General features: G+C 33.9%; 1 protein-coding gene across 2 annotated transcripts in view; it reads right to left on the reverse strand.

The window, feature by feature from the left end:
- Positions 1 to 10,046, reverse strand: part of LOC146997769 (uncharacterized) — a 71,838-nt gene extending 61,792 nt beyond the window's left edge. For both annotated transcript variants that reach the window (XM_085815864.1, XM_085815863.1), the window contains exons 1-2: positions 9,923 to 10,046; positions 8,468 to 8,592 (exon numbers count right to left, since the gene is read on the reverse strand). In XM_085815864.1, coding sequence (XP_085671990.1) covers positions 8,468 to 8,543 — 76 coding nt within the window. In that variant the 5' untranslated portion in view covers positions 8,544 to 8,592; positions 9,923 to 10,046. The remainder of the gene's footprint in view (positions 1 to 8,467; positions 8,593 to 9,922) is intronic.
- Between the last annotated feature and the right edge of the window lie 6,687 nt (positions 10,047 to 16,733).

Raw genomic sequence — 16,733 nt, forward strand, 5'->3', positions numbered from 1 at the left:
AAAGTCAAATGTATTTTAGATTTTCCTCAACCTACCACTCTCACTCAGCTTCGCCGATTTTTAGGCATGTTTAACTTTTATAGATGTTTCATACCTAAAGCAGCACATATTCTTTCTCCTTTAATAAAATTGTTAGAAGGCTATATTAATAAAAAGAAATCTCGTTCTCGTGTTCAGGATTCATCCCCACAATTAAATTGGAACGAGAATGCTGAACAAGCCTTTATTGCTGCCAAAAATGCCATTGCTCAGGCTACCCTTTTGAGACACCCTATTCCCGGAGCCCAGCTAAGCATCTGGGTAGATGCCTCAGACGTCGCAATCGGCGGCACACTTATGCAGTTGTCTCAACAAACATGGGAACCTATAGCATTTTTCTCTATGAAACTCAGTAAAAGTCAACAGAAATGGTCCGCGTACGATAGGGAATTATTTTCTATTTATTCTGCAATTAAGAAATTCCGACACATGTTAGAGGGCAGAAATTTTATAATTTATACGGATCAAAAACCGTTAATATACGCTTTTAAACAGAACCCTCATAAATGTTCACCTCGACAATTGCGCCATTTAGATTTTATTTCTCAGTACTCTACTGATATTAGGCATGTGCAAGGTTCAAAAAACGTCGTTGCTGACGCTCTTTCAAGAATCGAAATTGATTCCATAACAAAATCTCCATTTTTGGAGTTTAAAAAATTTTCGGAAGCTCAACGGCATGATCCGGAGGTACAAGACCTTCTCAAAAACAACACATCATCTTTGAAACTGGAATTTAAACCGTGCCAATATTCTGATGGTAATATTCTTTGTGACATATCAACAGACATTCCTCGTCCATTTGTTCCGAATTCCTTTCGCAGACTCATCTTTAATCATCTGCATAATCTGTCACATCCAGGAATTGCAGCTACTACGAAGCTTATTTGTTCTCGTTATGTATGGCCCGATATGAAACGTCATATCAAAAATTGGGTGAAATCCTGTGAATCTTGCCAAAAATCGAAAATTACTAGGCATACTAAAGCACCACTGGGCACATTCTCTCTTCCTGATGCACGTTTTTCAGAAATCCATATGGATATCGTCGGACCGTTACCTCCATCAGAAGGCAATGTGTACCTTTTGACTCTAATAGATAGATTCTCCAGATGGCCTGAAGCCATTCCCATCCCGGATATGAAAACGGAAACCATTTGCAGAGCCATCTTCAACTGTTGGATATCTCGTTTTGGCTGCCCATCGATCATAACAACAGACCAAGGTTCTCAAATGAGATCCGCACTTTTTGCAGAATTCACGCGCATTTCGGGTACGAACAGAATCACTACAACAGCCTATCATCCAATGTCCAACGGCATTGTTGAACGATTTCATCGACATTTAAAATCTTCTCTCAAGGCTCACGAGACCAATAACTGGACTGAAACACTACCAGTTGTTATGCTTGGTATTCGGACAGCCGTAAAGGAAGATCTACAGTCATCTTGTGCTGAACTGGTGTACGGCACAACTCTCAAGCTGCCTAGTGATATGATAACGTCATCTAAGATATTTTCGTATGACACACAATTTATCACGAATCTCCGGCATAGAATGCAACAATTGAATCCAATAGCAACATCTGCACATTGCCAAGAAAAATGTTACGTAAGTGCTACCTTAAAGTCGTGTACGCATGTATACTTACGTGTCGATCGAGTAAAGCCACCTCTGTGCCAACCATACACAGGTCCGCATAAAGTCCTTTCTAGAACGGACAAAACTTTCACAATAGATGTTAACGGTCTGAAATCTACTGTGTCTATAGACCGTGTGAAACCAGCCTATTTGCTTTCGGACTCTAATTTGCCTGAACTGAAAACAAATAAAGACTTAAAGACAGTTCAGCAGAATAAATCTGCAAACGAACTCTCTAAGACACAAACTGTCACCAAATCGGGAAGACATGTTCACTTCCCTAAGAAACTTGCTTCTTACATAACAATTTAAAACATTTTTTTAAATTCATATCTTAACATATTTCTTGTTATTTCATGTTTATTATATGTGTCAATACCTTGTTATATATTGAATTTCATTTTGATCTTTTCTAATTTTATATTTTAATTTTGTAATCATAAAAAAAAGTACCCGACAGCACGGATACTCTGAAATAATTTCATAACCTATGTCGTTCCTTTGAATAGCCATTAAAGGAACTGGGGGGAAACTCTGTGGTGATGGCGATAAGGAGCGCGCCTTGCGCCCTCCGATAAGTGTGGCAACCCTAGAGGAGAAGTTTCTTACGAGTAGCGAGCAGAGCGAAACAGGCAGGCTGTCGGGCAGTGTGCGCGAAGTTCCTAAATAAAGCTTAATTTTTATTGTGCACTATGTCTTGTTAATATTATATTAATGCAGTAAGAACATAATCTGTGATATGGAATTCGAGGATTGGTGGTAAAAACATAACAGGAAATTTCCATATTAGCAAGTTCCAGATGAAGCTTATAGAGTTCATGTTCAATTTTGGACAATTGTTGACGTGTATCCCTTATGACGGACTGAAGTAAGGCAAGCTTGCAATTTAACAGAATTCTTGAAACGCAACTCGAAGGTTTTTGATTAGATTTGATTTGAATAAAATTGGTGATCAATGATTTGAATAAAATTGGCTCCTATCGAAAAAGCTTTCAAGTTCAGTAAAGTTTCAGATTCACACAAAGAAATGATTAGGCATCTTATCGCTCATAATGTGAAATTCAATAATAAACCTTTGAAACCAAATCTAACTGATATAATCTGATCCCTAAAGATCATTCACCTTCGGACTTGTCAAAAATAAAAACTGCAATCAAATCTTCACAATGGCAAAACTATGGCAAAACAAGCAAGAGCAACCTAATAAGAAAAAATGCCTTTTTGGAGGTTTTCCTGACTGGCTTAAGATACTCTTAAAGAACATAAAAATAATGAAAAACAATACCCAAATATAAACACCTTATGCCAATACAGAGGGCCATTTTGTCAGATTGAGTACTCATCATTAAGTGGTCTTATCCACTAGATCAGCGATTCTCAACATATGGTTTGCTATTGTGGTACATTTTTAACAATTTCAAAATTTGTCAGCACACTAGCAATAAAATTAATTTAAAAGAATTTTACTTATCTATAATACGCTATGTAAAACAGTTTATGATAATAATTTTGGTTAATCTTTGGATTACGGTAACATGGCGACTTTTTGGCGAAAATTTGGTGACCAACCCTGCTACAGCAACCTGCTACTTTTTTTTTTTTTTGGACGCCATTTTGTTTTCACAATGTAAAGGCATTTCCCCCTTCTCAACATTTTTGGTTGATCTTTGGATTATGGTAACTTGGCGATTTTTTTGGCGAAAATTTGGCGACCAACTCTGCTGCAGCAACCCTCTGTTTTTTTTTTTCGCCGCCATTTTGTCTTCACGAAGTAAAGACATGTTTCTTTTCTTTTAATTTACTCAACACTTTTTCCAACAATCTCCTAGCTGAATTACACTTATGCTAGAAATTTTATGGAACAAAACTGCTTAATCATGACAAATATTAACTGCAAAATTGGGAAAAAGTGCAGAATCGCAAACTCCTAGCCACGTTTTTCAAAATCGCACATACACAGTAACCATGTACACATCGACTTATTTTTACTTAAAAAAAATCCCAGAATTGCACAAAAATGGCATTGCGCACACTCTTGACTTTATCCATCTAAACTGCTATTTTCTCATAAATTACAAAAATTTGCACGAAAATGCAGGAAAATTTTGTGAATCTTTAAACTCAGTAAAAAGCACATATATGAAATTACCTGATCGCGAAAAATTATATACCGTATCCAAGGATGAACATTTCCACGTATAATATAAATAAAATATCCAAAAACTTTTACCTCTAAATTATCTATTATAAACGTCACCAACGAATTCATAACAAAACATTAAAAATGGTTACAAATACTTAGTGTCAAATATTTAAATTATTTCCATGCACGTTTACTTCCACTCAAACGTATACCAAATTGCTACAAACATATAATTCACAAAATAACTATCATTTAATTAAAATATAATTAAACCATGTACACGTTGACTTATTTTTACTTAAAAAAACATCCCAGAATTGCACAAAAATGGCATTATTTACTCCTTACATTTAGAACAATGCATAAAAATAATATCCTCAAATAATTAAAAAAACTAGCTTAGGTAATCTTCTACAGAATCTTGAGTACATGGCGGATCACAAAATGTCCATTTTCACCAGATTTCTTGCACCGCCATTCAAACTTATCGGTAATATCCTTACTTTCACACAATCTCATTTCATACCCACATGTTGGACATTATACTTATCCGCAATTCTTTTCAATTATACATAAACGCAATAAAAATTTCGGATTTACTTTATATACGGCCATGGGATCCAAATATTAAACAACACTGTTTCACAGAACATAGAATGAAACTACTGCTATAAAGTACAGCAGATATTTTTTACAAATTTACCCCCTTTTCCAATTAAAGAACAGTGATTCGTCCATTAATGTCACATGACATATCTCTCATTTCCCTCACACAAAATAATGCGTAATCGGAACTGAGTACTTCTCACATTATTCCCAAAGTCCTAGGTAGTAACCTTTATCGCCTCCAAAATGTCGCCAAACTAGCTGTTAAATGCGTAATCAGAACTGAGTACTTCTCCCATTATTCCCAAAGTTTTAGGTAGTAACCTTTATCGCCTCCAAAATGTCGCCAAACTACCTGTTACCATATTCCAAAGATCAGCCACATTTTTTTCCAACAATCTGCTAGCCGAATTACGCTTATGCTAGAACTTTTATGGAACAAAAGTGCTTAATCATGACGAAGATTAGGTGCGAAATTGGAAGAAAGTGCAGAATCGCCCACTACTTGCCGTGTTTTTAAGAATTGCACATACACGGTATCATCCATGTACACGTCAACCTATTTTTACTTAAAAAAAATCCCAGAATTGCACAAAAATGGGATTGCGCACACTCTTTACTTTATCCATGTACACTGCTAAATACCTAGCTAGTAACCTTTATTGCCTTACCAAAATGTTGCCTAACTACCTGTTACCATATTCCAAAGATTAGCCATAATTTTTAATGTTAAATAAAATAATATGTACGACAAAGACAACAAAATGTTTATTGAGAAATTAATTACACATTAATTATAAGAATGCATGTAATGTGAAATTTTAGCTTGATGATTTTTGATAATTTTGTTTATATTTGGTTATAAAAATGATAATGTCACACTCATTTTGTCATCTACATTTAAAAGTCTCTATCTTTTTTTCATTTTTATATTTGTTTAATGTTGAAAATCCGAATTCACACAAATAAGATATAGAAAATTGTAACAATATTTTTAAAGCTTTTTTGGCTATTATGGCATAATTGCCTCTAATTTTAATCCAAAATGAATTAATTGACTCTTCCAAATGTTTTGAAAGTAAATCTCTATTATTACACGGCAAAATTAGTTCTTCCTCTTCATTCAAAGTTAATTCGGTTAATCTTTGGATTATGGTAACTTAATGATTTTTTGGCGACCAACTCTGCTACGGCAACCTGCTAGTTTTTGTTTGGACGCCATTTTGTTTTCACGGCAAAAGGCATTTTTTTTTTTTTTTTTTTACTCAACATTTCCAGCATTTTTTCAACAATCTGCTAGCTGAATTACGCTTATGCTAGAACTTTTATGGAACAAAACAGCTTAATCATGACGAAGATTAGATGCGAAATTGGGACAAAGTGCAGAATTGCCCACTGCTTGCCGCGTTTTTATGAATTGCACTTACACGGTATCATCCATGTACACATCGGCCTATTTTCACTTAAAAAAACATCCAAGAATAGCACAAAAATGGCATTGTGCACACTCTTGACCATATCCATGTACACTGCTAAAGTCCTAGCTAGTAACCTTTATCGCCTTACCAAAATGCTGCCGAACTACCTGTTAGCATATTCTAAAGATTAGCCGTTAATTCATATACAAATGTATTTGTTATCATAAGTGGATTACCAAGACAATCAAATTTTTTTATATCTAAATTTGGGAAGTAATGAATAACTCTCTCTTCTAATGTTGTCAAATGGTCAATAACAATTTTATGAATGGTTTTCTAGGAGTCTTTTGGAACTAACTCAAACTTTTCCAGACTACCTTCCTGTACTTTGTTCTTTCATAAAGTTACTTTTGTTTTCCCTTTTTTTTTTTTTTTTTTTTTTTTTTTTTTTTTTTAATCCACCAATTTATCTGTTGTGTTTAAAATATTTTCTTTCGGTCCTTGCGTACATGAATTTATGTAATTAAAAATAATAAAATATCAGATAAGTAAACTAGTTTAGCACACCATACTTAATTTTCCAACAAATTAACAAAACCATCATTTTCATCTTGTTCAAAAAATATTTTCATCTCGTTTTTTAATTCAAGCATGTGAGTTAAAACTTTTCCTCTGGGCAACCACCTTACTTCCATGTGCAGTATCAAGAATTCATATTTAGCTTTCATAGCTTGGCATAAATTACTAAATGAGCAAATTTTTAATGGTTTTGATTTTATATAATTAACCATTTTAACACATTGTTCCAGAACTATTTCCCAATCTGAAGGCAGATATTTTGTAATAAGTGACTCCCGATGGTAAAAAACAATGGGTTACTAATATATCTGTATTCATTTCTTTCACATTTATGTAATACAGTAAGACCCCGCTTAACGCGGGGGATACATTCCATCGAAGTAGAGCGTAATGCGAAACAGCGCTAAGCGAGGCTATCTTAACATGTAAATAATGGGGTTAGGGGAAGACGGATAAAAAATGGTTAGGCATTAAATTTAATAATTTTTTTTAATAAAAATAAAATCAAAGATTTATTTCTTACAAAAATAAAAACAATATAAACGCATATACTTTTCAAAACAAATAAAATTCTCAGTCAGATCATTCAGTCTATTCTGGGTTTCCAATTTTCTGTCTTTTTGTCAAGAAGGCATTATGATAGATTGGCTTAATGGCATATTGCGTTCAATTTCGTCGTCAATCCATATAGACAGTCATTTTTCCATTTCCTTTATAATGTTATTTCTAGAACGGGTAATTCTAGTTGCAGAGCTTGATGTAGTTGCAGTTACCGATGACAGTATTTTTTCTTTATTCTTAAGAATTGTCCTTATTGTTGAAGTTGCCAAAATCAATGCAGCACTAATTTGAGATTGACGTTCACCAGAATCTAATCTTCTAATCATTTGCATTTGAGTTTCCAGTGAAATGCTTTTTCTGGTTGCTTTCTTTTCTTGTTTTTTATCATCACCCATGATTAAAACTAAAGATCATAATATTTGTCACTGTATTAATCGTTATAGTATTATACAAATTTAAACTTACAATAATGTCAACAAATGTTTCAAATGATAAAAATGCGTCCACAAAGCAAGAAACACAACTACACTGTTTCGGATATGTTATTTGGAAACCTAGCGCTGCGCACAATTTCGGAGAATCCCCGGGTTGAAATAAAAGAGCGCTAAACCGAAACAGCACTAAACGAAACAGCGTTAAGCGGGGTCTTACTGTAAATCCTTTTATACATCTAGTCATAGCTGGACAAAAATGAAAGGGTAAGTTATATATACCCTGAATACCCCCCTTAGTTTATTTCTATAAAACAGTCAAATGATTTGGTTCCGGATTTCATTTTTTTTCTTAGAGTATGGTTAATAATTTTAAAAAAATTCGCAGCACACAGGCACAATGGTTGAGAATCACTGCACTAGATTATTGGTGAAGCTTTGGTTCCTATACTAATGAAGTTGGGTTTTATTAAGCTTCTTATCACTCTTATAACTGTTTTAATTGGTAATGACCCTTTCTGCCTTATTGTTAGGCAAAAGTTCGAATCCCAAAGAAGGCATGGACATTTGTAAGGGTATACTGTTTTTGATGACTGGGGTGCACCTAAAAGACTGGCAAGCCGAAAATCAGAGTAGCTTTGCAATAGGAAAAGAGGCATGATAGACCCTTGGATACATCCCCTGAGATGCTCTTCATTAAAACTTATGCAAAGCTGTACAGCTAGGATGGTGGGGTCTACACCTGTATGACCAATGGTGAAGTCCCACTCACTTCTACTTATACCAATCACCATAACAGTTTCAGTAATGGCGTCATAAGTGTTTTGACCACACTGAATGTCTAATTTTAAAGACACTACACAACAAAAATTGTGCCAACTAACAAAAAGGCATAGTGCCAGTTATGGAAATTACATATCTACCCATTCCAAAAATCGTCACTTCACTGTAAGTGCAAAATATAAGCTACCTTCTTTGGCAATCTGTACAGTAGAAGCAAAAAATTAAATAGTTCAAAGAAAAAAAAAAAAAAAAAACTATACAATTACCTGTTACTAATTTATCTTGCCTTGGATATTCACAAATATCATTAGCAGGGCACTGCAACTCAAATTGGTTCCACATATTTACAAAGTATGTTATCTAAATAACACTGCTACAGAAAGACAGCTATCTATAAAAGACAAGCAACAGCATAGTAATTAAATACTATTCTTTAACATATATTTGTAAATTAATGTTTTTCTGAAAATTAACAAATTATTTAAAATCATAATAACATAAAACAAGACACTGAAATATTTATTTAATATGATAATATGCAACATTCATCATTTTAAAAACAATTACAAGTAAACATATTGAAAAACATTTAATCAACATTTTAACAACTACTTTTGACATAATTAACAATTACTTTGCAAAATTTTATTTTTTTAATACCTAAAACTGTTCTCTGATAATTGGATACACATAAACACTCCCCACTATTTCAACTCTTAAAATTCTCCAAACCCAAAATTAATAGCAAACCTTATTGCTAGAAACGCACACACAGAACGTATTAAAAATACAATATTTGAATTTACAGATCCTAAAATCTTTTTCAAGATTTGACATTCGAAAACTTGAATCTTTGTGTTTTATAATCATTAAAATGCTCATTCCCCCAAAAACATTTCGTTTTGAAACTAAAGATTTTTTTTAGAAGCTTTCGTTAAAAAAGAATACAATTACTGCAAATTAAGTGCACCTAAATCACAAATATCATTATATGGCAGACCTGTAAACAATAAAAGGTAAAATCCTAGTATACGGTGTAGCCTTGGCGCGATTTTGAAAATTATCGCCAACACCAAAAATGATCCAAAGAACATCAATATACTATAAACTATATACTTATGTGTGTACATAGTATATACTATGTATAACTATATATATTCTTTGAATGACCGGTTTACTACTCATCGCATATGTCCCATTTTTGCTGCTTATCATAAAGTCGCCAAATTCCGTGTGCACGGACTACTAGGATTAAACCCAATAAAATGTAATACGTCTGTTCATATGTCATATTTTTCAAACAAATTAAGATCTTAGAAATACATGCATGAAATCAGCAAGTCATTTACCTAAGCCATTCAAACCATAATTAAAAAAATTAAACCAAAATTTAAAAAAAAAAAAAAAGAATTGTAATTATTAATTTTATTACGAAATGGATACTACAGAATTGAAGTATAGCACCGGCTAATTATACAAACTCTACTAATTTTCAGCTTATAAACAAGGGATTATTAATAATATTCCTTATTTCTTTTCACGGCTTGTTCCTTCTAAATTACTACCCGAACTATGTTGTTTATCGGATTTACACGGTACACATCTTTGAAAGAATTTAAAAGGTTTAGGCCAACATCTATAATTTAGTGGAAAATTGCATCTGTGATTAATTTCTGCGAATAGTATAATAAATAATAAATTATCTAACTTAAATTACATACTTTAAACTTCACTATTTTACATATGCTGAAAAAAGTCTATGTCAGACAAACAGACAGACAAAGTAGACAGATGTCTTGTTTCGCACCCGCTAAGTCTTTCTGCACCGATGGGCGAAAAATCAAGCATAGGTGCGAAGGAAAGGTATATAGAAAAAGGGGCAATTTCGTATTTGAGGAGAGTAAAAAGGAACTTCGTACATTTTGTACGAGTTCAAAAGGCCAGAAAGAAAAGATGGGACAAAATAAAATTTAAAATAAATGACCCAAAAATAATAGAGGAAAAAAAAAAGGGGGGTCCTATAGAAAGAAAAGGAAAAGAAGTAGAAAATATCCTAAAATACAATTGTGTCCATGAGTGTAGTTAAAAGGAATTCATTTGCAAAAATTAGTATCTTTAAGAAGCAAACTTTAGCTAAGTTAAAAAAAAATAAAAAATAAATGAATTCCTACATGGTAATGTGTATGCCCATATCTTGAGACCTAACTAGAAAAGACATATATCATCACAGAGATGTACATAATATTTTAACTAAAGTAGCATTAACTATTACTGTTCCCAAAAAATTCATGTATGTTTCAGAAAAACAGTAATTGACAAAGTCATAAATCCATACACAGTGTGAGAGCATATCAGCAAAAATAAGTTATACAGTTTATTTTTCTTAAATATTAGTTAAATATAAAATTAATTTATTAATTTAACCGTTGTAATTTATTATAGTACAAGTTTAACAAATTCCGTCACACTGTATTTATATTTGCTCATAATTCTAAGTTTGATACCCGGAGAAAAAAGTCGGAGATCTTAGTTACAAAAATCACAATTTATACTCATCGATGGTTAAGAGATCCCCATTTTTTCCCTCTCAAGAAATTCCTAAGCACAAAGGGGGGCGCCTCCGAAGGGTGTGAATAGCTGATAAGAACGGACTACTGATAAGGAATGTGGCGTCTCTACGGAATAGTTACGAAGAAAAGAACTACATGACTTGCTACTAGTACTAACTATTGTATAATGCTAGAATCTTATGAAAATAATAAATAAAGAAATTTAATGACACTTTAGTGATAGAGAATAAGGTATTGTATAGAGAACAGAATGTTACTTATCTGAATATTCCGTGTCAGGGTTTCTTTTGGATTTCTCGTGTTGATAGTAAACAGCGAATACGATGTTTGAAGTTTCGAAGAAGCGAAGTTTCCTTCTCAATTTGATGAATGAGACATTGCATAGGAAAGGTGCATTAAACTTTTTTAGAGAGTTGAAAACATTTACTCAAACTTATTTAAAAATTTTGGAGCTATGTTTAGACACTGCCTTCAGCTTTCGTGATCGCAGCACCAGCCAAAAAAAAAAAAAAAAGTGTATGTACAATACATATTCTTTAGTGCTGCCATACCACACAATCTAAAATTGCAAAGTTACTTCACTGACAGACAGACAGACAAAGTAGACAGATGTCTTTTGTTGCACCCTCTAAATCTTTCTGCACCGATGGGCGAAAAATCAAGCATAGGTGCGAAGGAAAGGCATACTGAAAGGTGGGCAATTTCGTATTTCAGAGGACAGTAAAAAGGAACTTCGTATATTTTATACGAGTTCGAAAGGCCAAGAAGAAAAGATGGGACAAAATAAAGTAAAAAAATCAATGGCCTAAAAGTAATGCAGAGGAAAAAAAATTATTTATAATTTAAAAAAAGAAAAAGTGCCTATAGAAAGAAAAGGAAAGGAAGTAAGATAATTTTGTTTAAAAAAAAAACCGCGATTGTGTCCATGAGTGTAGTCAAAGGACGTTGTTATCATTTACATTAAATAGAGTCTTCCAGGTGCGTGTAATGAGTGTGTTTTGTAAAGCTGAATAGATGTTTAGATGGGAGAAAATTAATAATAAAATATAAATATTGGGGGAGTCCAAAAACTACAAATCTATACATTGATTGAGGCCCAAGATCATATTTTTTCCCTCTCGAGAAATTCCTCAAAGAGGCCCCAATGGGTAGCGCTAACAGACTACACTACTGATAAGGGCTACTGATAAGGATAGCGTCCCTACGAGATGGTAACCAAAACACATACGCACAAAAAAAAAAAAAAAAAAAAAGAGCCACATGATTTAAAGCAATTACTAAGTATTTAATGCCAGAACATAATAAAATGAGTATAATAATAATGATCATAATAAATAAATGAATTTAAAGGTACTTTAGTGACAGATATTTGATTTAGTTTAGAGAAAAGAAGTTCTACTTATCTGAATGTTCCGTCTTTGTGTTGTAAAAGATTGCAAGGAAGATAAGGCCTTTAAATACCGGAGAACTGTCGGTTTTGAGAACGAGACAATGTAGAGGATATTCGCGAAAATTTTTCTTAAATAAATGACCTTTTTCTGAAAAAAAAACTTTGAAAATTTAGGAGCTCTTCTAAGATCCTGCCTCCATCGTACGTGATCAAAGCGCCCTCCAAAGTTACTTCATTCACGGACAACCTCCTTGCTCATGGAGTATACTTCTTCTTCTTGAAACTTGGCTTCGCTTTGGCGCCTTATGCTCCAACTCAAATATAAAGTTATTTACAAGTAAAACCACAAGGACGCACTCCCTCCAGTTCAGGGGGGGATCGTCGGTCCTACGGAGTATAATCAAGGAGGTTAGAATAATTCTAACCTCCTTGAGTATAATCTTACTGAGAATATATAGTGAATTTGAGTTTACGAAAGCAGCGCCTTCTTTTATTCTGTATGACGTGAAGAACAACGGTAAAGCAAAAAGAAAAAGTAAAAGTCAGGTGGCCGCCATCAGTCGACGGAAAAGGTGAGTTTTGGGTCGAAGGTCCAAATCAGTGACCTGAAGAATCTAGTATGAGTAAAAAATGATAAGGAGGGAGAATGCCAGATTGATATTTGTGCTTTTCTCTGGGAAATGGAGAACATCTAAGAGAGTTGATGCAATTGTTAGGATGAGTGAGAACTGAATAGAAGAAATTTTTGGCAAGTTTTTGAATATAATCTTGAATTGTATCTAAGATCACGGGGGTATATGAATTTGGAATGAACCATGTCGCGTTGATAATCTCTCTCAGTGCTTTGTTTTGAAGAACTTAGATGTGTTGAAGGTGAATTTTGGCAACGTGGCCCCAGACAGGTCTACCATAGAGTAATGCTGGTCGAAGTATAGATTTATATAAGAGGAGTTTATTAGAAGCCGGCATATGACTTCTGTGGGCGCATAGTTGCAAGCGTGATATTAATTTTTTTCACAGTTTCCCTGAGATGTTTCTGAAAAGTCAATTTTTTATCAAGAATGACTTCTAGATATTTAACTTCGTCAACCCAGTCAATTTCTTCATCAAACAAAAGCGGTCTAGGTGGAATTAAATTTGTTTAGCCTTTGCGAAAAATTATTGCTTTTGATTTTTCGGTATTAATTGCAATCCTCCAAACAGTGAACCAATTTACTAGATGATTGAGGTAATGCTGAAGAAGGAGCTGGACAACAGTAACAGTAGAAGTTTGGGTCATAACTGCAGTATCATCAGCGAAAAGAGCAATTATGGGTCCTTATGAATATCGTAAATGTTATATAAATATGGAGAAAGTACAGATCCTTGGAGCACTCCTGCGAAAATTTTTCTCGTGGAAGAACCAGAACTGCCAATTTTCACTGCAAAGATTCTGTCTTGGAAATAGGAAACAATAAGTCTAATACAATCATCGGGGAATTTTAACTTGATAAATTTGTATATAAGTTCCCGTTGCCAAATCCTATCAAAAGTTTCGCAATATCAAGGAAAATGGCTCCGATAGGGAACTTACAATTGATACCGTCAGCAATATAGTTGATGACACGAAGCAGCTGGTGATTAGTACTGTGAAGATGACGGAAGCCAAACTGTTCTTCTGGAATGTAGGAGCTCTGTGAAATAATTTGATTAAGATGATATAGAATAACTTTTTCAGCTATTTTAGAAAGTTGACTGAGAAGGCTGATTGGATTGTAGTTCTGGAGAAACGTTGAATTTTGATGCGGTTTGGGGAAGACGACGATGATGGCATGTTTTCATATATTAGGAAAGTAAGAGAATTTGATGATAGAGTTGATTATCTTAGTAAAACAAGTCATGGCATTGATAGGAAGGTGTTTCAGCGCTTTCGTAGAAATACCATCAACACTTGGAGCTTTTTTGAGTTTTAGGAGCTAATATAATCGGCAACCAACTTAGGCGTGGCAAGGAATGTAAAGTTCAAAGGACCCGAGATTTTTAAGAAGATATTAACAGTATCATTAACTTTGGAGATATGATTGCTGTCGCAGGGGGTAGTATTGGGAGTAAACATTTCTTCTAGTATATCTGCAAAAGTGTTAGCTTTATCTTCGTCTGAATAAATCGTTCCGTTGGTACCATGAAGTGGCGGAATTTGCTTGAAGGGTGTCTTAAATTTCTTTGCAATGTCAAAAAGAGAATTATCTTCAGTTGCGAGAGAGTTGAGGAAGTTTCGCCAGCGTTGCGTCTTGAACTTACTAATGTCCTTTTTGATGTCACGTTGAAGAGTGTTCAGTTGCGTTTTGAGCCTTGGGTCACTTGTATTTTGCCAGTTTTCCCTAATACAATTTTTGCATTTGATTTTTTGTCTTATACTGGCTGGAAGAGGAAGAAAAGGATGGAAACTGATAAATTTATTGGGTGAAAAATTGATAGCATGTTGAATATAGGTGGTAAACTTCTTGATTTTAGACTTAATATCGTCTTCATTGATTATTTTGGGATTTCCAGAAATTGTATTTGAAATTATTTTTGAGAATTTTTTCCAATCTGTAACTCCAATACTCGTGCCCAGTGAAGGTAAGTAACTATTTATGCTGGTTTCAAGAAGAATGGGATTATGGTCAGATGAGAGAGCTGGAATACCAGAAATTTGGCAATAGTCAAGGTTGTTAGATAGAAAAAAGTCAATTAATAGAAGAACTATTATAGCTGTAATGCGTAGGTTCATCAGAGGCATAAATGGTATAATTTTTATTTTGAATCATGCTAAAATTTTCTCGTCCTTTTTTATTGCTAGCTCCTTGATTCCAGAATCGATGCTTAGCGTTAAAATCTCCTTCAATTAAAGCAGGAGAATTAAAATCCAGTAGCTGTTCAATTTCAGAAATGATTGGACAATTATTAGGAGGTATATAGATATTAGAGATTTAGAGATAATCATTTTTTTGTACTCAATTTGAATTTCGATAGTATTGCTTTCAAAAGAGGTAGAAAATTTTTGTTTTAGTTGATGTTGGATGCTCCTTTTAACAAAAGTTATAATTGCACCTGCGCGTCCGGTTTCTCGATCCGTACGGTAGAATAATTTGCGTAAAGCACTTTTAGCTTAGGTTTCAAATGCGTTTCCTGTATAAGAATTACATCATGGTTCCAGTTCCGGAAGAAGATCGCCAAATTCTTCATTTTTGTTAAAGGGCATTAGCATTCCATGAAAGAATTTTAATGTTTCTCAGATTAATACTGCGTGGCTTAAAGGCAATTACTAATTTTGTCAAGAATGTCCACAATTGCACTTATTTTGTCTATAGGTGAAGTTTGCTTCTTCATAGTTTTGAGGCCTTGTATAATAATAGTTCATATTGTTTTTAATGAAACCAAATTAAATAATTCTGAAAAAGTGGAGCTTGTGGTTGGAGTTTCAGATAAGTTGGAATTCTTATTATTTTCAGGCTTCGGAGAATCTATTTCTTCGTTGAGAGGTGGAAAGTTGTTGTCTCGTAAATTCCAAGGATTTTTGGTTGGTGGATTGCTTGCTGGATGTTTACTTCTATTTGGTTTGTTGCGGTCTGGCTAGACACTTGGAGAAGTTAGCTGGATGTGGATAACCACAATAGCAGCAAGTGGCAGGCTTATCTTTGTCAACTGGACAGTTTTTAGGCTCATGATTTCCACTGCAACGCACACAAAACCAGTCACGAGTACATAAAAGTGAGCTGTGGAAGTATTGCTGGCAACGATAACATTGTAGAGGGCCAGGCCTCCATTTTAAAGTTTCAGCAGTGACATTCATATATCCGATGTGCTTGATTTGATAAATGCTTTTTGATGCTTCAGTCCAGTATAAACCTTATACAGTCAAAAGTCTTTAATCCGGACTCGTCGGGACTTCGGCGATTCCGGATTATCGGTTTCTCCGCATTATAGATCATCAGCTTAAATGTGGTAAGATGGCATGCAGAAATTATAAAATTAAAAATATGAAACCGTGATTTATGAAATAAAGAGCAATTATGATCTAAAGGGTATCAAAATTTACCAAAAAAAAAGCTTAATATTTATTTTCTACTTTATTAAACATTTCTTTCAACGTGTCCATGCTTAAAGCATACGTTACGCATAGTCGAAATTAGAAAATTGCAACCAGAAAACTGTTTGATGTGTATTCGTGATATTTATAATAAGGAGGAATTTGATTTAAATCATATCAAAGACGGAGTACATCGAGATGAAATACTACATTTAGTAAGGAATTATAAGCCGAATAAAATAAAAAGATCTGCCCTGAAGATAAGGATAGTGCTTACAGATCAACTTCCAGTTCATTGCGCGCCGCGACATCCCCCCCCGCAGAGCAGCGTGAAATTGATAAACAAATTTCAGAATGGTTAGAGAAACAAAAGATATGCCTTTATCCATTTTTTGCAGCAATTTCACTTTTTGTTTGATAGACATCGAAACATGCTTTCGCTTTGTAGATCCTTTGGCAGCTCCAGAATCGGAAATTCTTTTTGGCATAATCGAAAGTTCAAGCTTACTTTTATAAAATTG

This window comes from Stegodyphus dumicola, chromosome 4 (assembly GCF_044657685.1).
Source record: "Stegodyphus dumicola isolate Sdum_Otavi_A_Nest chromosome 4, ASM4465768v1".
NCBI classification, from domain to species: Eukaryota; Metazoa; Arthropoda; class Arachnida; order Araneae; family Eresidae; genus Stegodyphus; species Stegodyphus dumicola.